Here is a 19,940-nt window from a genome sequence, read left to right on the forward strand (position 1 = left end):
TCCTAAAGCAGATGCTGCTCTTTTCTCCCCATTCCACAACAGCCAAAAATTTGAGTGGACTAAAGAATTCCTGTCCTGATCCAACCTGTACCTGTGGGAGGTATGTCTCTCACTGCCCCATCAGCCCACTGTAATTGGGAAAGAAGAGAGCTCCGAGTGAGCTACACCTTCACTCTCTTTGACATCTCTCTGCACATGGTTTTAGTTATGCTCCTACAGTGCAACTGATGGAAGTCAGATTAGCATCCCAGTCTACAAATCTTCACTTGCCGCAGCAAGTGTGTTTATACAAAACTGCCTGCAAAGATCTTTGTAGGCTTTGATTATTTGTATGTGTGGCAGGGGTACAATAAATTTCTGAGAGTAAGGTCTTAAAAACATGTTTAAGGGGAAAAATTCCACTGTCCTGACTGCCTTCTAATTTGCTGCAGACATCATTCCTTGACTATAGGACAGCAGTTCCTGCAACACCTGATGCAGAAACATCCTTTTTGATAGAAAGCCCTACCCAGGCCTAAAGGTAGCCTAAAAGTTTCAGGGGATGCTGAAATAGTAGGAGGTGGCCTATCTAGTTTGCAGGCCTTTTAAAGATAACATTATCTTAACACATTTAAACAAAATCATTTAACACGTATTTTTGTGGCCATGCTGCAGTTTATGTACACTCAACAATTTTCACTTAAGTAACTTCTACACTTGTTATGGTCCTTGCCATGAATTAGCAGCAGCAGCAAGATTTTAAAAATCAGGAATAACCCCCTAGTAGAATGTAAAGAATAAGGAGTATTCATCTCAGGTGTCACATGGATTACAGGAATTATCAGGCATGTGTCAGTAGCACACATTACAGCACCCCCCCCCCCAATAATAGCATCTTCACCTTTAAGAAGAACAGGCTTTCTCAGTGGTTTCTAAAATTTCTGTAACAAATGTAGTTATTTGTCTATAAAAAATGTAAGGGGGCAGAAAAAATTAGGGGGCAGAGTGCCTCTGGCAATGGGCCCAAAGCTACCATGAGGTGTTGAACTACTCAACTACATTTCTGAGAACCTCCTGGGGCCGCATTCCTTTGCTGGACAAGGTAAAATGAGAGAAAACACCCAATATTTCTGTTGTAGGCAATCCTTTGGAGAGGTGTTTCAACCTTTTAGGCTGGGGGAAAAGAACATGCAAAATCAGGGAAACCAGCAGAAGATTGGTAGTCAGGGGAAGGGGTGTGGACACCTGAGGAACTGCAGGTAGGCTGGGTTTTGCCCATCAGCTGGGGGTTCAACACACCTGCCCAACCCCAGTTTTCCAGTGTTCAACTGTTCCAATTTTCAAACAAAAGAGGCTTATGAAAAAAGTGGAAATCCTTCAAATTCACTCTTAGGAAGTCCTAATGAATTCCCTAGTAGCACAGTCAGACCTCCATGTTTAAATTAGGAGACACTCAGATTACTCTAAGAATGTATAGTTCATTTATTTGTGTATAAATATGTGAGTCACCTTTCAGTGCAGGTAGGGCCTCTAGAATGGTACAATGAAATTATTTCTTGATCCTTGTCTTCCTTGTACGTGGCATCACAGTAACTTGCAGGTTTCACCCATCTGAGCGTATGCAGCAGGCAGAGAACTAAAAGGTGCATGTGCCCCTAGCTCCCCATCACAGGATTTATCTTAGTAGGCATACCTGTAATTGTACACAGTAGACCCTTACTAAAGTGCCTCATCCTGTAGCCTGGAGAAGACCCCCATTGTGTGGAAGTGTTTGTATTTACATATGAAGCCCGAAACAGCTTGGGTCCTGAGCGCCTGGACCACCTTGGATCACCTTCTCCCGTATGTTCCTACCCATCTGTTCAGATCCATTGAGGAGGTCCTTCTCCATCCCCTGGGAGATGAGGGGGATGTTGGCTGGAAGAAGAGCCTTCTTGGTGGTCATGCCCCACCTTTGGAATGGTCTTTTCAGAGAGGTGCACCTGGTACCATTGCTGCTATCATTTCAGCACCAGACAAAGAAATGCCTCTTTTCTGGCTGTTTTAATAATTGATTTTAGTGGTTAATTTTAACTTACAGTATAATTATATCTTCTCCTTCTTTGCTTGATTTAATTTAGATTTGCTTATTTTAATGTGTTTATATAATAGTTTAATTCTGATATATTATGCTTTTATATTTTGATTATGTTGTTATGTTGCTAATACATTTAAATATGTTAATTTAATGTCTCATTTTAGAATGTTTTGCTGTTTTAATTGTTGTGAGCTGCATGGACAGCCCAGATATGGACTATTGTAGTGGCATACAAATTGAATAAATGAATAAATATTGCCCCATTTAGTTTTACAGTAGCTAGATTTCTTAGTTGGGTTACCCAGTGTGATTTTTTAACATAAACATGTATGCCTCAATACTAGACAATGGGCTATCAGTGGCTACGAGTCAAATGGCTGCATATGATCTCCTTTAATTGAGGTGGTATACAGCCATGTGACATATGCAGGATGGGTGCTTTTTTTTTTTTTTTTTGCATTCATGTCTTGCTTGTGAGCTTCCTATAATCATCTGATTTTTTATTGTGGAAACAGAGTATTTGCAGTAGATTGATCTATTGAGTCTAATCTAGCATGACAGTTTTGTGTATGAACATTATTAGCATATACAGTTAGGAAACAGCTCAGCTCTCTCTCCTCCGTACAAGGGATGGCAGCTCTGAAGGAAGCTACACTGAAGTTATTTTTATGCTATGTCTCCTAGTTTATTTATTTACTATACGTATACCCTGGCTTTCTGCTTCCTCAGAACTCCAGGCAATGTACATAGGGTTCCCACACTGCCTTCCAGATTTGCTTATTTTTGGTAAAATGGCTGTGTCAGGTCTGTGAAGAGGAAGGTACACAATGATGCCATCTCTTCATTCTGAAACTCTGTGGCTGCAATTCACACTTAATGCTAAACAATATCATAGAGTTACCATGCATCATGGTTTCTTACCTGGTTTTTGCGTTCAGACAATGGTGAGGTTTCCACCTTCCCCTATCATTCCTCCTAAGGACAGCAGGTATTCCATCAGCCTCCAGAGCTGAAAATTGATCTCCTCCAGCAAGGACTGCTCTTTGCTCTACAGCAGCACCTTTCTAAAACATTGTTTATGGGTTCACACAATCGAGCAAGCCATGGTGGAGCATGGAAACCTTAGAACAGACCATTGTTTCTGTCTGGTTACACAGAAACTTACCATGCTGTACCACTCTGGCTGGGTTTACAGAACACTATAAACCATGCCATGGTGGTTTCAGCTGTGGTTTAGTGTTATATGTGAGCCTAGCCTGTTTATGTAAGTGGGGTGTGCATGTGTATAAAATGAATTGTAGTCAGAGTTTTAATGGCCTGTAGTGCAGGGTAATTCCAGGCATATTTACTGAGAAAACAGATCACACTGAATACATGACACCTATGCCAAGAGATCTACACAGGACCTCAACTAATTTTCAATCAAAATTCAAAGTGTTTTTTTTTTTGCTATTTCATGCCCTCATCAGCTTGGACTGAGCCATCTCAGAGAATGCTTTCTTCTGTACAAATATAAGAAACTTCCTTATATGAGTCAAACAACTAGTCTGGCTCGTTCGGTAGCTTTTTCTGACAGGCAGCAGCTCTCTAAGAGAGGAGATGGGCAAGTTGTAACTCTCTAGGTGCTTTGGCTTACCATGTTTTGGCCGGCCAAAACATTCTCCATTGGCTGTACTGATGAGGATTGATGGGAGTTGCCGGCCAAAACATCAGGAGGGCCACAAACACCTCTTACTCCCCACTAGAAGGTCTGGGGCTGATGGTCTACGACTTTTAACTGGAGACTGGAAGAGTGGGGTCTGGTACTGTCTACCTGTGTTCTGCTATGATGCTGCCACTCTTGAATGAACCTTTCCCTCTGCATCAGACAGCAGACAGGGCCCTATTCTGAGTGCCACCCATGTGTGATGCTAGTTTGGGCAGACAGAAGTAGCATTTCCATTTGAATCATTTTTATCTGAATTGGTCATTGAAACATGCAGTAAAAGAAACAAGGGCATGGAAAATACATATATTCATGCTTTAGTCTACGGGGAGTGCACACTTTCAAACAAGGCCTGCCAAAATGTGTACTTTGCCATTTGAACAAAAAGAAAACCAGGTCACAACTGAAAACAGAGTTGGGAGAATCTCATACATATTGATCATTGCTGATCCCTGGGTATGAGGGGCAGAATAATGTAAGTGCTGGCACCTTTGTTATGGAATACTTCCCCACCAACTGATAGGATTAACTGAGCCACACAGTTTTTATATTTAGGAGTTCAGTTAAGACCAGGTTGTTCCAGTAAAAAATAAATTTATTCCAGATTGTAATATTCTATTGGAAGCTACTACATCAGAGTAGTAGCTTCCAATATTAGTAGTTGTTGATTTTTCTGATTGTTGATTTTTATTAATGTATCAATGTAATCAATGTCCTTTTTTTGTTTTGGTGGGATTTTGTTTAAACCACTGAATCTTAAACCAGTTTACTCAGAAGTAATTCCTATTGAGTTCAACAGTGTTTACTTCCAGATAAGTAGGTATCAGATTACAGCCTAATTGTTGTTAGCCTTTCTGACTTTTAAAAAAATGTGGTAGGATATACATTGAAACAAACTACAGCAAGATGAAATTATAATATCTGGATGATTTCCCCAGACGTAGAGGAATATTAGTAGAAGCATTTTGTGATAATGTGAGCTGTATCAAGCCTTTGATATAAATCTAAACATCGCACAAGAGTTCCTTATGCCTTTAACACATGCAATTATAAACGTGGCAAAGTCCATATGGTTGCCTTGTGACAAATTCAGCAAAGCAGGTTTAAAGACAGTTGCTTGTTCAATAAGCCTATCACTGGACTAAGATCGAGGTCCAACCACTTCTACCTTTCACATCAATCTTACATCAACAATTAATATAAACCCTTTAAAAAGTAAATTCTGCTAAGATGGCAGCAAATTTATTTTATTTATTTAAAACATTTGTATGCCGCCCCCATCGCAACGAAGCCTTGGGGCGGCTAACAACAAACAAAATACATAAATACATAAATACATAAATAATAACAATATAACAATAAAAATTTATTTAAAAACCCCTGGTGCATCTTGGCTAAAAATTTAAAATCCTATAAATACAAATAATTTAACAATTAAAATAAGTTTTAAATAAAAAGGTCTTGGACTGGTGCCGAAAAGCAAATAATGACGGCGCCAGGCAGACCTCTCTGGGGAGCGCATTCCATAGATGGGGCGCCACCACAGAGAAAGCCCTCCTCCGGGTACTCACCCTCCTAATATCATTCACAGAGGGATCCCGGAGAAGGGCATCTGTTGCTGATCTCAAGGGGCGGGAGGGCATATATGGATGCAAGCGTTCCTTTAGATATAAATTGTGCCCACTTATCTGACAGTAAGGTGTACTGAATTCTATGGGACTTACTTTTGAGTAAGTAGACTTTTGAATAGTCTTGTATTGACTTGGACTGTGTGAAGATCTACTGTGTCAGGTACTGAAAACTGAGGGTGCAATCTTATGCATGTGTATACAGGAAACAATAAACTGTGAGCTGGCTCGCAAAGGCTCAGAGTCAGATTTTGTCGAAACATACATAAGATTGTGCCCTGAGCAATTTGGACGATGTTATGCATATAACCCAATCTGCAGTGCTCTGCAAACATAATCATCAGAAGCTGTCCAACTTCCTTATTTGCAATTCGTTCCACACAGGGCCACTATGAATGGAAGCAGAATAGCCCCCAGGCCATTCCTTGTGACCTCAGGTGCAGGTTAGTTTGCATGCAATAACATCAAGGGCCTGGATCCCCACACACACACAAACACACACACACACTCCCCACCACAATGCCTGTTTGTTGATACCAATTTTAGTTTGGTAGAACCCCTGTTGATTCCCCACCCCTCATGAAAATCATGTGGTATAGCTTTTAATGAGGTCAGGAAAAATAAGGTGTTTTGTAGATGCTACTGCAAATCATAACCACCTACAGGGTTTTGGCTGTTGGGCAGTAAAGGCATTAATTAATTAAATCATGATAGCATTTTGGACAAAGAAAGGAAAAATGAAACTGCCTTCTGCATTAACAAATATTTTAATGGTTCTACAATCCTATATCTGTTCATCTGGGAGGGAACAACTGAGGAAGAAGTGATTTGACTTCTGAGTAGACATGTTTAGGATCGCACTGTAAATCTAATACCAGAAAACATCCCAAAATCCGTATTAGGATTCCTACTTCTATTTCAATGTTTCTATTAAACCAACTCAGATGTTCAGGTTTCCAGGTTTTCGCAGGAACTTCAGTTCACTTTCGAGATGATTGGAACTCCCTCGTTTATAAGTTACATATAAGTTACCCCGTTAATGGTATTACCCGAATATGGATTTGGGGATTTTTCTTTTGCCACTTTTGATTTCTTCGTGAGAAAAGAAAACACGGAACCCTGCCTGCCTGCCAAACAATCGTACGCATGTCTATTCAGATGAAGCCCCACTGAGTGCCAGAGGATTTTCCCCCAAGTAGGCGGGCACAGGACTGCATCCGAAGATGCCTTCAGTAGTTCCATGCGGGCCGTCCAGCGTCTCTTCAGTCTCGCCGGGCAGCCCAATTCCCAGTCAATGACCGACTTCTCTTCACGCCGTTTCTCTCTCACCTGCGCTCTACTCGCAGCTGAACAATCAGTTCTTACGCCTTCTTCCCCCGCCCTTCGTATGACAGACAACTCTGTACACTCTTAGTCCCGCCTCTCTTAAGGCCTGCACAGTGGCGATTGGCTCTGGCGGCGGTGGGCTCGGTCTGGCACCGACAAGCGACACCCGCGCCCTGAGCAGGGAGGGCCACGCGATTGGCTGGTGCGCGCGCGGGGATCTCCCCGCCCCCTTCCAGCAGCCCGGCAGCGCTGCCTGCCGGAGAGTGGGGCGACTTCTAGTTGAGAGATGGCGGCCACCGCGGGTAGATCGCTGCTGCTCCTCCTCACCCGGACTCCCGGTGGCGGAGGAGGAGCGGCGCTGACAGCCGCCGGCCGCTTCCCAGGGCTGGCGAGGCACCGTCAGCAGCAGCGGCACAGGACGGTGAGTCCCTGGGGCGGCGCCCTGGAGGCCGGGGCTGAGGGCTGGGACGCTGGCGAGGCGGAGCGGGCTCGGGCGGCGGGCTCGCCGTTGCTCTTCGTCGGAGGCGCTCCGAGCCTCCTGGCTGAGGCGTGCGAGGCGGCACTTGAGCGGCGGGCTTTCTTTTGACGCGGGACGTGCCCGGTGCCGCCCGCCGGAGCCTCCCCGTTCTTCCCTCCCTTAGGCAGGCAGCCCAACCCAGTGCTTGCTCAGGGTCCGCCCCGCTAGTGGAAGGACCGCCCGCCCGGGACAAGGGCGACCCCCTTCTTCTCGTTCGGTTTCCCTTTCCTTCCTTTTCTCCTCAGCGCCCGGGTTGGGAGCAAATCAAGGCGTATCGTTGTCGCTGGCAGAGAGAGAGAGAGAGGGAGAGAGAGAAGGAGCTGCATGCTGCGGTGTGCGGAGAAAAGAGGCGGAGGAGGGAGCTGCTACTGCTGCAGTGACTTGGAGATCCAGGAGCCGCTGCTCCTTTCCCCGCTGCTGCATCCCCTTGTTATCTCGGCACAGCAGCCGGCCATCCTCGCGTGGGCCCGTCGCAACTTGACTGACTGGAGGGCGGGGGGAATAGGTTCCTCCTGGAGGAGCATGTTTGGATGGGTGGCATATCGGCTTCGTCTCAATTTTCATTCATTCAAGCCGCAAAAGGGCAAGGAAGAATGAGCCAACTCTGCTTTTTCCTCTATCTCTCCCCCCCACCTTACTTAGAAACGAAACCGGAGTAGAACAGTTGTTACACTGTTGTCTTGATCCATATTGTGCTGGCGGGATTTCACCTAGTGATTTCTTACAGTTGTGAGGAGTGCGTTCTTGCTCTCTCCTTCCCCACTCCCCCCCCCCCCCGGTCTCTAGGCAAAGTTACTCGGTAGAGCACAGGATCAATGCAGTGTGGTTGCCTTGAATGCAAATCTGTGTGCAGCACTTTTCATGTTGACAATTTGCATGACATGTTTAAGCTGTAAAACAATAAAAGTTCGTTGATGACCCGTAATGGGTAAGGTAGTATTTAAGAGCAGAATGAAATTCTTGTAATCTGAAAGTTGCTACCCCTTGAGAGCAGATCTGCACATGGTAGCAAAGAGTTCACAACTGAAAATGATGAAATAATACGATGGGGTGTGTGTGTTCTAAATGCCTGTTGCTGACCCTTTAGACCCTGTCTATTTCCCAAGGCTGTTGTTTATTGGCGATTTGATTGATACTTCCCTTGTTAAATTCCATTTCCTTATCTTTGTGTGTATAGTAGGAATCATATTTCAGTGTTTCTGAGAAAATCTGGGCTTTTATATAATAATGTCAGAACAGCTGCATGTGCTTCCACCATCCAACCTCCTTACAATATTTTCTGTTGTCTACACCACCAGAAAATATTCTTTCTATATTCTAAAAGGCCATCCATCCAGCGTCAGGGGAATTAAAGATGATATTATGTAGAAGTAGAGAAGAATGTAAGGCCATGCTTGGTTCAAAGCTGAAATGTTTAATTCTTGGTTTTAACTTCAACTGCAGGAACATAACTTATAAAAATATATGACAGAATAAGTTTTAACATTTTACTGTAGCTCATGTGTGTTTTTCTTTGCTTTGTCCTGTGATGTACTCTTTGAAATAGTTTATGAAGCTTCTGTCCAGGAATGAAAGTTTCAACAAGACATTAAAATGCAAATTGGAATGAGTGCGCATTTTAATTTTTATATTCAAATGAAGTACAGTTTTGAAAATCTGACTCATATTTCCTTAAGATATCAAGTAAAAGTCAGAAGGAAGAAAGGGTTTAAATGCCAAAAACCTTTTCTACTTCCTATTTTTTATGTTTTGCAACTCATAGTTTTGACACATAAGGCCTCTGTAGAAATACACAGGGACAAGGAGGTTGTCATGATAATAGAGCCCCATGTCATAGAATTTGAATGAGGTATGCATTTATTAGATATAGTTCTAGGTTGCACTGAATACTAACAGTACAAAACAGTTTGAAAAAGTTGTTTTTATCATCAAATCATAGAATTGTAGCACTGGAAAGGGCCAGAAGGCCATTGGAGCCAAGGCCCTGCTCAGTATGGGACTCCAAGCTGAACCATCCCACTCAGGTGGCTGTCCAGCTGCATCCTGAATGCCTCTAGTGTGGGGGAGCCCACAACCTCCCTAGGTCATGGGTTCCATTGTTATACTACTCTAACAGTCAGGAGATTTTTCCCAGTATCTAACCAGAAACTGGCTTCCTGTAATTTGAGTCCATTATTCAGTGTTCCACACTCTGGGAAAAGATCCTTTCTTCTCTTTGTGACAGCTTTTTAAGTACTTGTAGAATGCTATCACATGTAGAGTGCTATCATATCTCCCCTTAGTCTTCTCTTCTTGAGGCTAAGCATGCCCAGTTCTTTCAATCTTTCCTCACAGGATTTTCCAGTCATCGTTGTTGCCCTCCCCCAAACCCTTTACAGCTTGTCTGTATCTTTCTTAAACTGTGGTGCCCAGAACTGTCCACAATACTCCAGATGAAGCTCAGTCAGTACTGAGTGAAGGGAAACTAGTGCTTCATGGGATTTGCAAGTGATAGTTTTGTTAATGCAGCCTAAAATAGCATTTGCCCTTTTTTTTGCAGCCACATCACATTGTCATGTGAGCTACAACAGTTCCAAGATCCTTGTCACTTCCAGTACGATTGAGCCAAGTATTCCCCATCTTGTAAGGATGCATTTGGTTTCTTTTTCCTAGGTGGAGGACTTGGCATTTGTCCCTATCAAGATTACCCTGAATCTTCTTTCTGTCAGATAATCATTACCTGCACTGAAATTATTAATAAAAATGTTGAAGTGCCCTGAGTCCAAAACTGGATGCTGTGGTACCCTGCTTGTTACTTCTTCCCAGTTTGAAAAGGTGCCATCAGACTCTTTGAATCTGATTCTTCAGCCAACTATGGAGCCACCTGATCGTTGTTCCCTCTAGCCCACTTTGAGTTAGTTTGCTAATCAGGATATTATGGGAAACTTTGTCAAAGCTTTGCTGATGTCAAGATAGATTATGTCCACAGCATCCCCACTGTCCATTAGGGAGGTTACCCAAGCAAAAAAAAAGAAAAAGAAAAAAAAGAAATCAGATTTGTCTGGCAGGATTTGCTCTTGAGGAATCCAAGTTGGCTTCTAGTAATCACTGCATTGCTTTCAAGGTATTTGCAGACTGACTACTGTAAATCCTGTTCCATAATTTTCCCAGGAATTGATGTCAGACTGACTGGTATGTAGTTCCCAGGTGGTTCTTTTTTTCCTTTCTTGAAGATAGGGACAACACTGGCCCTTCTCCATTAATCTGGCACTTCCCCTGTCCTCCATGATTTCTCAAAGATAATAGACAGTGGTTGTTAGAGTTCTTCTGCCAGCTGCTTTATGACACTTTTTCCTTGTTGGAATTGTTTGAAATTGTGCCTTTAGAAATTTCTTTTTTAAAAATTTTCACCCATTGTGAACTTATTTTCTCATTAGAGTCATTTGCTATGCGACTTTACTTACCATCATCCAGAGTTTATTAAAATTGGCTTTCTTGAAATCCAGGGTACATATTTGGCTACATTTGGCTTTTGCTTCCTTTAGAATCAAGAATTCAAGTATGGCATGGTCACTTTCCTGCAAAGTTCCTGTAGAAACTTTGTCCCCTAGTTTTCCCTCTTGCTTAGTATCAAGTCAAGGATAGCTGTTTCTCTTGTTTCTTCCTCCACTTTATTAGGAATCTCTTGGAGTGGCCATGTTTGATAGAATTTGTCTCTCAATGGATGTTAGGGAAATTGAAGTCCCCCATAATGATGACATCATGTTTCCTTGAAAGACTGGTAATTTGCTTTTCAAAAGTTTCATCCTCACTGTCTCCTCAACTGGGTGGTCAATAATAGATGCTGTGTTCCTTTTATTCCTTGTTCCATTTATATTAATCCAGATGCTCTAGATGGGGCTACTAAGCTCATCCTCCTATATTTCAAAGATATGTATGTTTAACATACAGTGTGACTCCATCTCCCTTTCTGTTCCTTCTGTTCTTCTGCCTCAGCTTGCTGTTGTACTTCTAGCTTCTGTACTATTAGCTGTTGCAGTTCCACTGCTCTGTCTAAAAACTCTTCATCTCGTTTATTACTGTGAGGGTGGACACTCCCTGCCCTAGTGCCCTCACCTTTCTTCTGACAGGGCTGCTAGCTTGCACTTGTTGCATGTGTAGGCCCTGTTGACATCAGGCAGGAAAACAAACGTTGCAGAGATATTGAAGATATGAGCACTAGGTACTCTTCTCAGTCCATACTTTCTGTTACCTTTTTGATTATAGCTTGCTGGTCCTGTTGTGGCAACTGGTGCTTTCTCCTGTGTTCCTTGAATGTTAACAACACAGCCCTACCAGTAAATGGGAGTGTGTTACACTAAAGAAAGCAAAGAGGACAAAACTAGGAGCAGAGGAGAAAAATGTTAGGGACCTTCCCTGCTGCCACATTCCAGTTTGCTTGCTCTGGTCGCTTGCTCCCAGGAGCATGGCTGCTTATAGCCTAGAGTCCCTGGACCAGCTGGACACATGCTCTGCTCAGCTAGGGGTCAGGAACCAGAATGAATCTCCACACCCACACAGCTGCTGCTAGTAATCAGGCCACTCCCTTGCAGTTGCTGCTTTCAGGCACACAGGGCCTCTTGGAAAAGACTGTTTGCTGGGCTAACTCAGGCCCCTTACCCCTTTGCCTGTGCCTTTGTCTCATCTTCCACTACAACTTCACCACCAGACGCTTGGTCACTTGCTTCTGGAAGTTTGGCTGCTGGTGGAGTCCCTTGATCAGTTTCCTCTGATCAAATGTATGTATGAAATTAAAGGAAGAGATGCATTTGATGTACTAATATGAAACTGATCACAGTCTATCACTGGATCAGGTTTGTTACTGTACAGTGTTGCAAAATAAAATAGCTTTTAATAAACATGAGTGAATGAAGGTACTTCTAATATAACAACAGTGGGGAAATACATGTAAAAGATTGCTTATTTAGATGTCCTTCCTGTCAAATAATTTTGTTTTCTCCTTGTTACAACCAGTCATTATGAGGAAGAAATTCTTCACCATGTTTTGTTTTTTAAAATCAGTAGAATATTGTTTTCATTTTATTTCAAGGTTATATTAGATTTCATTGAGCAATCATCCTATGTATGCAGTAGATGGCACTCTGTGTTGTTCTGGTGATTTTTACAAAATCAAAATAGTCTGGAATAATTCAGCAATTCTGGTTTGTGATAGAGAAGCATGCTGAAATTGGCTGGCCTGTATCTGGCAGACAGTTCATGAATCACTCCTGCATCTGCCATGCAGACCAGACTCTTCCAAGTGACCTGGAAGTTTGCAGGCACTTCATTTGGCCGGGAAAATGAGAAATAAGTGGCATCGCCATGTTTGTATGTAGTCTCCCCCACCCTAGTGTCTACTCGATACCTTGGATTAGAATTTTCATGACCATTGTCCTTGTTGTGTGAGGATGATGGAAGTTGGGGGCATGGATTAGGGTAGGAACTCTAAAGCAGGGTTTCTCAACCTTTTCTTGCTCATAGTGCTTCTGATGAGGCCCCATCGGTGCAGGTGTTCAAGGATAGGCTGGACGTCCACATGGTGGGCATGTCATGAGCGGAGCCGGCTGGTGCCGGAGGTCAGACTAGATGGCCCAGGAGACCCCTTCTGACTTGCTCTGTTTTCTATGTTTCTATGATCCTCATTTACTTCTGTGGCCCTCCCATTAGCTAGACAAAAAAATACTTTACTATCTGCACTACCTATTAATCTGCACTGGTTTCTAATGAATATAAAACATCATTCATTACAGACTGCCTTTTTCATAAAGACATTTATTGTAAATGTAGTAATTTTTAATACTTGTGCTACTGAAATTAGCACAGAGAATAAGATATGAGGATTATGGCAAATTGATCATATGCCTGATAGTTCAGTTTGGGTGCCCTCCTCAGAAATTTATTGTGGCTCCCTAGAAATATGGCATGGTTCCCTTGGAGGCCATATTGCCCACTGCTCTAAATAACTTGCACTAAATAACTTGCTTTTGTTGGTTTATAAGAGTTTGGCCTCTTGAATGTCTTGAGTTGCCACTTGGTACTATTACTTCATGACTATTAATTATAAATATTAAGATGAGGGGAGAATTCCAGGAAACGGCAATGAAACTCTGGATATATCCTTCTATTTTCATGTTATTTGTGTTGTAAAAGATAAGCTTCCTTAATCCTAAAACCTATTTGATTAAGGGAAGTTGTTACTATAACAAATTTTGGTGAACACCTATATGGGTCTTTTCTCGGAAACTTGATTTTATTTATTATTAAATAATTTATTCATTACTTCAGTGCAAGCCACAGAGTGCTCATGTGTTGTCTTCCTGAATTTATGACCATTGGTCATACTGGGAATTGAAGCCCAAAATATCAGGATGACCCCAGCTTGGGAAAGGATGGTCTGCCACCATCACAGAGCTACTGCAAGCAAGGCAAGAGTGGTGGTAACATAGATTTTCCCTGTGCTATCTTTTTGTACCTGTATGGGTGGTCAACCTTTTTATTTTTCGGGCATAGTACAAAATTGAGGCTATTATGAAGTTTCTGTGCAAACTTGTCTTGCAAATTTTAGCACATGACTTGGTCAACAAATGTTTATCAAAAGCTCCAGTTTACTAGGAAAATGTTGCCTCCTAGTGGATGAATTGAAGAGAATGTTACAAAACTTTTTTTACAATAGTTGTAGGTAGCTGTGTTGCTCCATTAAATATAATCTGGAAATCTCAGTGGGGTAATGATCAGAACCCTCTACAATTTCAGACTAGTGAGTAAGATTGCTCACAATTTTATGGTATGAAGATGAAACTCAAATACTTTGGTCACCTAATGAGAAGGAAGGACTCACTGGAGAAGAGCCTAATGCTGGGAACAATGGATGGCAAAGAAGAAGGGAATGGCAGAGGATGAGGTGGCTAGATGGAGTCACTGAGGCAGTTGGTGTGAGCTTGGGTGGACTCCGGGGGATGGTGGAGGACAGGAAGGCCTGGAGGAATGTTGTCCATGGGGTCGCGATGGGTCGGATACGACTTTGCGACTTACAACAACAAACCCAATAAAGGCATTGAACTAATACAGGGCTGGGTCACATAATGCTCCTGATACTTTGGCCTACAAATCCAATCAGCTGTAGCCAGCATAGCGAATGTTGAGGGATGAAGGGAGTTCTAATGCAAAACATCTGAAGGGGGCTATAAGTTACCCAATTCTGTTTTGAGTTGAAGACTTTTTATGTTATCAGTATTTAGAAGAATAATATGAGTCAGTTTTAAATATACAACAATAAATCAAGGGAGCATGCCTGGCAGTCTCCCATCTAGCATTGTAATTATTTAGCTTCAGAAAGTCAGATGCATCATGGGCCTTTAAACCATGTCCATGGGATATGTTCTGAGTAAAACTTTGAACTCAATATCCAGTGAGGATCACTTATAAAGGGCTGGTTCAACATTCTGGTAGGGATGTTGAGCCATTTTCTTCCATATAAGCTTTACATGTGAAGGAAATGGTGCTGTAGGAGACACACAGTGTTCACTTAACATGGTAGAGAAATACAATGCCTTCTGGTTCAAACGACTCCAACTTCGAACGATCCAGAGTTCGAACACTGAAGTCAATATAAAATCGCTCCAGAGTTCGAATGATGCTTCTACATTCAAACTTCATGCACAGTGAAAAAATGCAATTGCTGCATGAACTTCATTTGTTGTGTGCCTTGCGTAATACTTGTACAGTACAGTAAATGCAATTTTCATTTTATTATACAATACATATTTATGTATTGAGTGTTTTCAAGTTTTAATTAATAATTTTGGCATGCAATTGTGTTATTTTTACCTTAAATTATGCATATTTGCTGTTTAAGTTTATCGAAATGGGTATTGTTTAGGGTCTGGTAATGGATTAATTAACTTTCCTTTATTTCTAAGGGGGAAGTTGATTCAGACTTCAAACGATTCAGAGTTCAAACAGCCTCTTGAAATTAATTAAATTTGAAATACAAGGCATCACTGTAATAAAATATATACCAAACATCCATATGCAAAGTGCTGAGATGGGCTGCACTAGCACCACACTTCAAGAAGGATGCAGACAAGCTGGAGGGGGTTCAGAGGAGGATGACAAAGATGATCAGGGCTCTGAAAACAAAGCCCTGTGGGGAGAGTTTAAAAGAACTGGGCATATTTACCCTCAAGAAGAGACGACTGAGTGGAAATACAATAGCAGTTTTCAAATACTTGAAAGGCTGTCAAGCAGAAGAGGACCAGGATCTCTTCTCAGTCATGCCAGCATGCAGGATACAGACGAATGGGCTCATGTTACAGGAAGTCAGAGTCTGGCTAGAGATCAGGAAAAACTTTGGCTGCTAGAGCAATATGGCAATGGAACCAATTGCCTAGGGAGATTGTGGGCTTTCTCACATTGAAGGACTTCAAGAGGCAGTTGTATTGCTTGGAGTCCTTCACTTAGCAAGAGGTTGGACTCAGTGACTTTATAAGCCCCTTTCAATCTACTGTTCTATGATTCTGTGATCCTGTGTGACTTCATAAACTTCTGAATGGGCTCACTTACAGGGCTGGTAACTACTGATTTTCATGTGAACTATGAATCTTTGGCTGTGTATATGGACATATTCCTGTATAGGTAATGCTTTCATGAATGTTACAGGGTAGTATCTATCCTATTAGTATTCATGTGCATGGTAGAAACAGGTATTGATGAGGTGTCTGATCTTGCCCAGTTTTGTGGCATTGATTTTAGTTGATGTGGTCTGAGGGTGTGACCAAGACATTAGCAGCACTTTGGCCAACCACCTGCTGTTTCAGTGCTTTTGCGGACAGTAGCCCCAGCTCTTGCATGCTATGCTCTGCTCACATAGATTTGTCTGATTCTGAGGAGGCAGAGGATGGGCAGAGTTGGGCAGATGATTCTGCAGTTTCAAGGTTATCTTGAACCAGCCTGCCTTAGAAGAGGAGGAAGTCATTTCAGAACTGCGGGGAGGAAATTGAGGGGGAGTTCCTTGACTGTGTGAGGAAGCCAGTTACAAAGAGCCTGGCGTTCCTGCTGTTTCTCCCTCTAGCAGCAAGAGCCACCCTGAGGGTGGAGTCAGAATCTTTCTGAAAGGGAGGGTAGGAGAGCAAGTTCAAGTTTTGATACAGCTCTTTACATGGGCAGATGCTACTCTCACATCTCAAGGGGAGTGCTACTTTGATTTATACTGTTTTGCAAGTTGTTAAGCTTTAATAAAATGGCTGTGCTTCTCAAGTCTCATCTGTATCTGCTCGAAATGGAAAGGGAAGAAGAGGCTTGCTTATAATATCTTTTCCTTGGAGTATTAAGATAAACTAGGGAGGTTTGGCCTAATGGTTCCAGAAGTGGTTAATGTACATTTACATAAAGGAACGCCAGTGCAGCAACTTCTGAAAAAGCCCTCCCTTGACAGTGAGGTTTGTGGCAATTACTCCCTAGTTACAAATACATTCTTTTTGATCAAGATGCTGGAGAGGGTGCTGATGGTACACTTGCAGATGGTTTTGGAGAATATGGAGTATTCCAACCCATTCCAGTCTGGGTTCAGGCTTGGTCCAGAATGTATTTGGTCTTGGTAGCCCTGATGCACAACATTTATTGGAAGAGGGAGAGAAGAAATGTGACCCTGTTTTTTCTGCTTCATTTCTCATTGGCTTTTGATATTGATGTACAGCCTTCACCAACCTGTTGTTAACTGCAAACAAGCATAGCATTTGGTTGGAAATTATGAGCATTCACCAAATTGGAGAAGGCTGCTTTGATCATGGCATCTTATTAGATTGGCGCTCTGGGGTTGATTCCAGAAAGTGACATTGGGGAGTTTTGTCTCAGCTCTTTGGTAATATTGCTGGGGGATCCTGCAGGGCACTAACTTCTCATCGATGCTTTCTAAAACCTATATGAAGCCATGGCATGTTGTTACTAGGCGACTTGAGGTGAGCTTGAAATCCAGCTCTATTTCTTTGCTGCTTCTGAGTCTGGTTTGACCATATACAACCTGGATTGATGTCTGGCTGTTGTAATTGGCTGGATGAGAGCCAGTTAGCCAAAACTGAATTCTAGTAAGTCAGAAGCTCTCTGGGTGGCTTGCCTCAGGTCTGAAGGCTGAAAAACCTACTTCTGAATGTGGTTGTGCTCCCCCTACAGAGAAAGTGATCTAGGCTGGAAGTGCTTGAGTGGCCTTGGTGGCAGAGAGCACCCATTGCCAACTCTTTTTGTCGTAACAGCTCTGACTGTTCATGGACGTGATACATGTACTGGCAACCTCAGGTTGGGACTATTGTAATGTGCCTTATGTGGGGCTGCTGGTCATTTTGGTTTGGAAGCTGCAGCTAGTGAAGAATGTGGAGATTTGATTGTTTAGTGGAACTTCCTACTGTGTAAATATGACATTTATATTGAAAACTCTGTGGTGACTGCCAGATTGCTACCAGTTAATGCTGTTTGAGGCTTGTAAGGCCCTAAGTGGGTCAGAATCATGCACCTTGAATTGAGCCCAGACTTCGATGGGGGGCCAGTGAAGCTGGTAGAGGACTGGGGTTATGTGAGAGTAACGCCCAGTCCCCGTCAGAAACCTGGCTGCTCTGTTTTGCACATCTGAAGTATCCCGACTGTCTTCAAGGGCAGCCCCACGTAGAGCGTGTTACAGTAGTCCAATCGGGAAGTGACCAATGCATTTGTCACTGTCACTAGGCAGTCGTCCTCCAGGTAGGGACACAGCTGATGGATTAGCCGAAGCTGAAGGAAAGTGCTCCTCACCACAGCAGTCACTTGAGCTTCCAAAGAAAACTCTGGGTCGAGGAGGACTCCCAAGCTGCAGACTCTGTCCTTCAGAGGCAGTGCAACCCCATTCAGGACAAGGACCAAGTCACCTACCCCAGAGCCTGAGCCACCCACCAACAGGACCTCCGTCTTGTCTGGATTGAGCTTCAGTTTATTGGCCCTCATCCAACCCATTACCTCGGCCAGGCACCAGTTCAGTACAGCCACTGCCTCACCTGGATTGGTTGTGAAAGAGAGGTAGAGGTAGAGCTGGGTATCATCAGCATACTGATGATTCCGCAGCCCACACCTCCTGATGACCTCTCCCAGCAGTTTCATGTAGATGTTGAATAGCAAAGGGGACAAAATAGACCCCTGCGGTACTCCATGGCATAGCTGCCATGGCGCAGAGGTAAAGTCCCCCAGCACCACCTTCTGGAATCGGCCATCGAGGTAGGAGCGGAACCACTACTCCCAGCCCCCTTAGCCTATCCAGAAGGATACCATGGTCGATGGTATCGAAAGCTGCTGAGAGGTCCAGGAGGACCAACAGGGACGCACTCCCCCTGTCTTTCTCCCTGCACAGGTCATCATACAGGGCGACCAAGGCAGATTCAGTACCATACCCGGGTCTGAAGCCGGACTGAAATGGGGCCAGATAATCAGTCTCATCCAAGAGTGCTTGGAGTTGTCCCGCCACCACCCGTTCTAACACCTTGCCCAGAAACTGGATGTTGGCCGCCAGTCTATAATTGGTGGCCATCTCTGGATCCAGGGAAGCCTTCTTTAGGACAGGCCGGACTACCGCCTCCTTTAAAGGGGCAGGTACCCGGCCGTCCCTCAGAGAGGTGTTGATGACCTCCAGGATCCAGGAACCAATCCTGTGTTTGGCTTTGGTCAGCAGCCACGAAGGGCAAGGCTCAAGTAAGCAAGTGGTGGGACGTACTTGTTACATTAGTGACTAACAAATCTATTTTGGCATCATCCTCACCTCCCCCTTAATAATAATGGTAATAACAGTAATAAGTCATCTGTGCAGTTTACAACAGTACATAAATACAATAAAATATAAAATAAAAAATTACAATACAAAATTTAAAAGTCAATTTTAAAAGCTACAATAGCTTACACAAATTAAAACTTGTTAAGTAGCTGGCATAATGCCCCAATATAATATCAAAACCAATTAACGCCATTTCATAGAGGACAGCCTTAACCTGGTGCCAGACCGATATTAGAACATGTGTCTGGCAGGCCTTAGTGGGGAGCTTGTTCCATTACTGGGGCGTGGGGGCACCGCTGAGAACGCCTTTCCCCTTGTTGCTGCCAACCGAGGCTTCCATGCAGGAGGTGAATGGAGGCAGACCCCACTTCCTCATTGCAGACTTCGGATAGATTGCAGTTGAGAGAGGCATTCTGCCAGGTATTGCAGTCCTAAGCCATTTGGGGTTTATAGGCTAAAACTAGCACTTTAAATTGTGTTTGGAAGCATATAGGCACCTGGTACAAGTGAGTCAGAATCAGTGTTACTTGTTTGACCCTTCTGGTCTATGTCATTAATCTGGCTGCCATGTTTTACACAAGTTGCATCTTCTGAACAGTCTCTAAGGGCAGCCTCACACAGAGTGCACTGCAGGAATCTAGCTTAGAGATCAGTAAGGGTCTATAAGCTTTTTTTTTTTTTTTTTTGGCCCAAGGATCCACTTCTTCAAATTCATGATGTTTTAGTCTAAATGGGAAGGTAGAGGTGTGTGTGTGTGTGTACTGAAAAAAAGCATATGAACAATAAGGCCACAGGGAAACAAATTTCAAAAGATACAGACAATTAGGTTAAACCTTATATGCTGTAGGAATGTTTATTCTATACAATAAGTGAGCCAAATATATTTTGTGATGAAACTTATTCCT

At 43.1% G+C, this 19,940-nt stretch overlaps 1 protein-coding gene across 2 annotated transcripts in view; it reads left to right on the forward strand.

Moving 5' to 3' along the window:
* The first annotated feature begins 7,000 nt into the window (after positions 1-7,000).
* Positions 7,001-19,940, forward strand: part of MCU (mitochondrial calcium uniporter) — a 109,110-nt gene continuing 96,170 nt past the window's right edge. Inside the window, exon 1 of one of the 2 annotated variants that reach the window (XM_044420535.1) lies at positions 7,001-7,136. In XM_044420535.1, the coding sequence (XP_044276470.1) occupies positions 7,002-7,136 (135 nt within the window). In that variant the 5' untranslated portion in view covers position 7,001. The remainder of the gene's footprint in view (positions 7,137-19,940) is intronic. The other variant, XM_044420537.1, reaches the window with a different exon arrangement.

The sequence above is a fragment of the Varanus komodoensis genome, unplaced genomic scaffold, assembly GCF_004798865.1.
Source record: "Varanus komodoensis strain SLA01 unplaced genomic scaffold, ASM479886v1 scaffold11, whole genome shotgun sequence".
In the NCBI taxonomy this organism is placed as follows: domain Eukaryota; kingdom Metazoa; phylum Chordata; class Lepidosauria; order Squamata; family Varanidae; genus Varanus; species Varanus komodoensis.